The 6,115-nt window shown below is 33.5% G+C and overlaps 2 protein-coding genes across 2 annotated transcripts; one reads left to right on the forward strand and one right to left on the reverse strand.

Annotated features, from left to right (window-relative positions):
• Nucleotides 1-285: 285 nt before the first annotated feature.
• On the forward strand, nucleotides 286-1,252 carry LOC106655737 (protein anon-73B1). Its single transcript, XM_014376280.2, has one exon. The coding sequence runs from the start codon at nucleotides 682-684 to the stop codon at nucleotides 952-954; it is 273 nt and encodes a 90-aa protein (XP_014231766.1). The 5' UTR covers nucleotides 286-681; the 3' UTR covers nucleotides 955-1,252.
• A 36-nt stretch (nucleotides 1,253-1,288) lies between these two features.
• Nucleotides 1,289-5,068, reverse strand: LOC106655736 (periodic tryptophan protein 2 homolog). The gene is made up of 10 exons (XM_014376279.2): nucleotides 4,953-5,068; nucleotides 4,641-4,753; nucleotides 4,344-4,567; nucleotides 3,606-4,263; nucleotides 2,693-3,535; nucleotides 2,473-2,620; nucleotides 2,223-2,400; nucleotides 1,924-2,142; nucleotides 1,643-1,859; nucleotides 1,289-1,514 (listed from the first exon to the last, which is right to left on the reverse strand). The coding sequence occupies exons 1-10, from the start codon at nucleotides 4,968-4,970 to the stop codon at nucleotides 1,409-1,411; spliced, it is 2,724 nt and encodes a 907-aa protein (XP_014231765.1). The 5' UTR covers nucleotides 4,971-5,068; the 3' UTR covers nucleotides 1,289-1,408.
• Nucleotides 5,069-6,115: the final 1,047 nt, after the last annotated feature.

The following is a 6,115-nucleotide window of genomic DNA, read 5'->3' on the forward strand; positions in this document are numbered from 1 at the left end:
CGCGCATTTTATTGCTCCGCAGCTTACCATAGGACTACATTGGACTTTAGGACTTCTCTCCTCCCTGTCATATGTAGCATGTTACAATGAGCTCGTCGCGTGCCCGCAGTCGTCTGCTATCGATCGTAACTATGACAATGTAACACCCCGCACGCCACTCCCGACATGTGCTGCAGCCAAATCGCCATAGGGCGCGTGTAAAAACCGCAAGGATAATGTCTATCCGCGTTTCGCCTAAATCTAGCTTGTAATAACATGAATGAACTTTTGAAGTTAAGCTCAATGTTTCTTTTTTCTTGTTCCTATTTTTAAAGCTGTTTCTTTCGAAATGGAAACTGATCAGTGTGTTTGTCATAGAACATTTGCAATAATTCCAAAGACCATCAAATATTAATTTGCAGGAAGATTATCTGGTGACCCCATGACAATGTTATAGGGTTCCCACTGGACGCCATAATAATCATAGCCGGCTGCGCGCACCTGCGATACTTGCTACGCTCCGCTCCTTCGGCTCCGGTATTGTTGCTTATAACAGCAGCAGAACACGACTCTCCAGTAGTTGTCAAACCAAGAATTCGTCTGCAAGTTTACGTCAACGGAATACTCAAATGATCAACTAAACTTTAACAAAGAATGCTCATTTAAAGTAACTTCTCGTTTATCATTCACATAATCATCAACATGAGTAATCAGTACGACGCTCAACTGAAGCGGCTGCTGCTGCCTCAAGAAGAGACGCTGTTCGAGCAGCTGATACGCTACGGACTGTACATCGGGGCAGTTTTCCAGGTGGCATGCATCCTGGCCATCGTTGTCTACAATGGTGTTTCGTCCGACAGTATAACGACCCTCAAGGACGACCCGAGCGACATCGAGTGCTCCGAGAACAGTCCGCAGGTGACACCGCGGCGGCCGCACAGGGCCAGGAAGCAGGAGAAAAAAAAGAGACGCTGATTTCGTGCGTGGTCAAGTGATGAAACTGAGCGTGCAAGTACGTTTATGCGTACGGCGAGTGAATCCACTTTTCGTAGTCGTCATAATATTAGAATGAAACTTGTTTTTGTCTGTTTGTTTGCTCGAGCATACAACTTCTCGTTTAATTTGTAAGGCGTATTTAAGCCATACTTTTAAGATGATTCACATGCTTTTGTAAATACTTGTATACCTAATAAATGTTCTCTTCTCACTGGTCACTTCAGAGCATTTTAAGAATCTCCCACAGTAATTAAAATTGTATAGAATTTTACAAAGAAATAAATGTCAATATTAAAATTTATAAAGTTTCGGTAATTTTATTTATGAATATAACTACTTTTTAATATAAAAACGATGGTTAAAGTCAATATTCAACTTTCCACTTTCAATATTTACATATATACATAAAACAAGATCTATGTTAGTATATAATTCATTCGTCAACTTCGTCATTTAATTCTTCGCCTTCCATTTCTTCAACTTGTTTTCTCTCACTAAGTGACATCAAGTACAGCATTGTATATTGATTGAAATCACATCTGAAATGAGAAAAATGTATCCGTGAATTATTTTGAGAGGATTATAATACCCATCTATTTAATAATTATATTATATTTTTTATATAATTATAAATATTTTAACTGAATATACTTTAGTTTCAACTTACATTTTACTCAAGTCATCATATTTTCTTTGTAAATTCTTCTGTAGCGTCATTAAAACAGGTGAGTGTAAACAGTTGTTTCTTTGTCCATTTTCAGTTAGCAGAGCTTTTACCCATAACAAATAGAATTCAAAGTGCTTCGAATTTTCCATTTCACTAGCCAAAAATTTCATTAATCTTTCTACGTAATTTTCATGCAGATTAGACACTGTTAATGAAACTGAAAAAAAATTTTTTTATTGTAAATTTGCATAAAAGAAAAAAAACAATTTTTGTTAACGTACTGTCATTATAGGGAACATTTTCAACTACTTCTCGAATCAACTTCAACTCGTTCAATTTCAATGACATCATAAGAGCTTTGGTATATTCTTTTTCTTTCAGCACTGCCTTAAGAGTCTGTGGAGTAATGCCAATTTCTAACTCATATGGATCAAACACCATCCCCACATCAAGGGAAAATAAAATCAATCCTTCTGTAGTTACAGCACCCCAAGCTTGACCTAATTAAAATCAAAAACATTAATTTCATATTTTTTTATAAACCAATTTTAATTTTTACAAAAAGGTTATCATTATTTACCTGTTGGGGCAAATTGTAAGTCATAAACCCTGATTTCTGGTTTAATACTTCTGCTAGCCATGTCGCCTTTTCTTACACCTGGTAATCTCAAAGTGACTTTGCCGCCTTCTGTTTCTTCACGCTCTTCAACCAAATTCATATTACCGAATTCAGTTAGTTTTCTCCTATTGATAAAATCCTGAGAAAAAATGTTTTATTTGTTATATGAGTATAATCAAGAACCACAATTTTAATTAAAACGTGAACTTACATCTACTGCATCCATCGATCGATTTTGTGTGATTTCAAATTTCTTGATAAGAATCCCTTCTTTGACATTATAAATGCAGACATTTTTTGATTGCCCTCCAGCAATAATATATTCTCCATCCGCAGTATATGACAAAGATGTAAAGGCTCTAAAATCGTTAAAAATGGATGTTAAAACAGCTTCTAAAAATTATTGAATTAGATATAAATGTAATACTTACTTTCCCTGCAGACTTTTTTTAGCAGTTATCAAATCAGTGTCAGATCTGCCACTACCTAAATCTTTTCTACCTTCAATAGATGTGATTTGTGTGCCACTTCTACAATGGAAAAATGATATTTGTCCATCAAGAGTGGTAACTGCAACTTCTTCTCCATTAGGTCTGTATGTAACATACAAGGCATCAGATACCAAACGGATAGTTTCATGCTCAGAATTATTTTCAATAGCATTCCATATTTTCAGGGTTTTATCCCATGAAACAGAAACTAGTTCTGTGCTTGCAATGTTTGGATTAAATGCCAAACTTGTCACTGGTCCTTCATGTCCACTTAAAATTTCCAACAGTTTTCCCAACTTCACGCTCCAAAGATAAATTTCGAAGAAATCTTGTCCCGAAGCAGCAAGGAATTCATCACTTGAATCTAATGCCACACAAGAAAATTGAACAGGTCTTGGTGATGTAAATGTTTTGAAATTTCTGTACCTCAAAAGATCATATGCCCTGACTGTTCCATCATATGAGCAAGAAACAATGAATTTTCTATTTTTACTGAATAACACTCCTGAAATAGCTGAAGTGTGTTCATGGAATGTAACAGTGCAGAATCCGGTAGTTGTGTTCCACAACTTTAATTTTCCATCTTCTCCACCTGTTAGAATATACTGACCATCTGGGCTATAGGCCATACAGGTCATGTTACTGCTATGACCTTGTTGTTTCATGGCATAAGTTTCACTTTGCCATTCCCAAACTAACAACTGACCCAATTCTGAACTACCTAGAGCTATCCAATCACCAGAAGGATTTACCGCAATAGAAGAAATGCATTGATTTGACATACTAGAAAAATTTTATGATTTTAATTCACATTTCACTATTGATAGTAATAAATTTAGGAAATAATATTTACCTTAAAGAGTGAACCATGTCGACTTCTGGCATTGAATACAAGTAAAATGACCCATTGCTGAAACCAACTACTAAGATATGACTTTCAATATGATAAGCTGCTGCAGTCAAAACCACATCTTTATTTGCTTTTCTTGGATCATCGCACAAATAGTGTTTTGCTAATCTTTTATAAAATAATTTGTTAACTTCAGATTCAACTTCTTCAGATGTTGTATTTGAGACACTTGCTTTTTTCATTGTGTTTTTTACTTTTTCAATTGCTTTATCTAAGTCAACATCATCCTCCTCACCATCTGAATCTACTTTGACTTTCTTTTTTTTAGGTTTCAGTAATTCCAAATCATCTGGATCGATTGAGCATTCCCAGATACACATTTGGCCATTGACACTGATCGTTGTACAATCATAACTTTTCTTCTCAAAGAAACATCCTGATATGGCATGAGAATGACTTCCAAGAATATATTTCTTAAAATTCTGATATTTATCAAGACTATATAGCCTTGTAGTAGTATCCTTTGAACCAATAATTAATAGTTTAGAATCAAATGACCAATCTAAACAAGTCACATCATCAGTTGCATCATGAAATACTCTTTCCATGACAAATGGATTGTAAACACCAGATTCTAAACCAGGACTACTGTACACAAACACTAAAATGGAACATTGAATTTATTACTTTCTTTTTTTAATATGAAAATAATTAAAAGTGTACAGTTGTATTTTTTTATACCTGTTCTTTCTTTGGCAACAGCAAAAAATGTTCCATTTGGAGAAAATTTTACACAATTTACTTTTCCTTTGAATCTATGGGTGTGAATGGATTTTTTAGTAATCATGCTAATCAAATGAGCATCTCCAGCTTCATTAACTGCAAGCAATAACAATCCATTTGGTGATAAGCCCAGTGCAGAGTAATTAAATCTACTTTCTATCTGCAATGTCATAGATTTGTGGCTAAATGAACAGAAAAATGAATAAATATTCAAGATCTTATATTGGTTGTCAATTTAAATATTTTTATTCTTACTTTTTCAAATCAAATATTGAAATTCTGTTGCCCACTGGACTGATGACTGACATGCCATCAGGTGTAAACAACAAATCTCCTTTGTGGTACACTGCTCCCAACAAATTGCTAAACTGCAATTAGAAATAATTAGTTTAAAATATCGCATTGTTGAATGCAGACACATTTATTGAACAAAGTTTATGATAACTTCGATTATTTCATTAATATGTACAATAATGAAGGTTATAATTCATGTGTCTTAAAACTTCAACATTACTGCATGTAAAGCCTTAACACAAAAATTATTCAAAACTTTGTGAAATGGCTTACCTTGAAAGCGAATTTCATCTTGTAATAATCTAAACAAAACAAATAAAAAAACTAAATAGCCGATCCGTTGTTCAACGCTATTTCAAAACCCACGTGTTGTGCTCGAAACACAATGCTTGGACATGTGTGAATGTGATGTGAATTGAGAATTTGAATTACGATGGAAGCGCCATCTAAGTGCACATTTTAGCCTCCAGTTCAAAATTCAAGATCGACGCGGAAAAGAATTGAATTAAGTTTTGAATTAATTAGAATCAGTTCACGTTATCTCATTTAAATACAATTTTTTCAAATTTTTATTTTATTTTTTACATAAAATTTATTGATGGATGCATGTTTAAAAAAAAATAATATCACAACATCAATTACGAAAAAGCTTTTGTCAACTTATGTGTTTCTGTGGTGTTCTGTGGTTTTGTGGAAAATTATGGTAGAATTTTTGTTAAGTATGCTTATCTATTTCATAAAATTAATACAAAGCTTACTTTTGCCTACTATATATTATGTAGTTCCAAATGACAAAAATTACAAGCATCATGGATATGTAATTAATCAGAAGTAATAAAAGTAAACAAGCTCATAAGTGTCTTGAAGCTCTTTTTGTTAATTTTTATTTTATTTTAAATGTCAGCAAAGAATGTGGAGACGAATGAATTAAAGAACATTTATATTGCAATATTTAAAAAGCCAGTTTTTATTGAGAAAAAAAGATAAAAATTTCAAATAAGTCTCTCATGACAAATGAATATGATCTTTTTTTCGGTAGACAAATCGTGTTTGCAAACGTATTAATACAAAAACGATTGAGTATAATGAAAAATATATAGGATATAATTTTATCCACATCGGCGCGCCGGTATGTATACCTTTGCATAACTCACTTGTCACATCGATACAACAAAATGATCATACCGACCTATTATTAACTTTGCGATACATTATACATACATTATTTTGTTTTTATCTTAATACAATATACATATAACGTTGCCCGGCCGTGTCGCTACGGTCATGCTCAGTATATGCTCGTGTAACTCGATAAAATGCTATATTATCGCTGCACTTCTGCTGCAATTCGTAGTTTCTCACAATGCGTTTTTATCGTCCTCACTCTTATCATGTCTAGTACATCATACATTTATTATACTCTATGATATATTGAG

This window comes from Trichogramma pretiosum, unplaced genomic scaffold, assembly GCF_000599845.2.
Source record: "Trichogramma pretiosum strain Unisexual culture from Peru unplaced genomic scaffold, Tpre_2.0 scaffold76, whole genome shotgun sequence".
Taxonomy (NCBI): domain Eukaryota; kingdom Metazoa; phylum Arthropoda; class Insecta; order Hymenoptera; family Trichogrammatidae; genus Trichogramma; species Trichogramma pretiosum.

Excerpts from the sequence above, each read along its gene's own strand:
- LOC106655736 (XM_014376279.2), bottom strand. Across the intron at positions 2,401-2,472 it reads GATCGATGGATGCAGTAGAT|GATTTTATCAATAGGAGAAA; the intron begins GTAAGTTCACGT and ends ATTTTTTCTCAG. Across the intron at positions 1,860-1,923 it reads AAATGTTCCCTATAATGACA|TTTCATTAACAGTGTCTAAT; the intron begins GTACGTTAACAA and ends ATTTTTTTTCAG.
- LOC106655737 (XM_014376280.2), top strand. The coding sequence starts at position 682 with ATGAGTAATCAGTACGACGCTCAACTGAAGCGGCTGCTGCTGCCTCAA.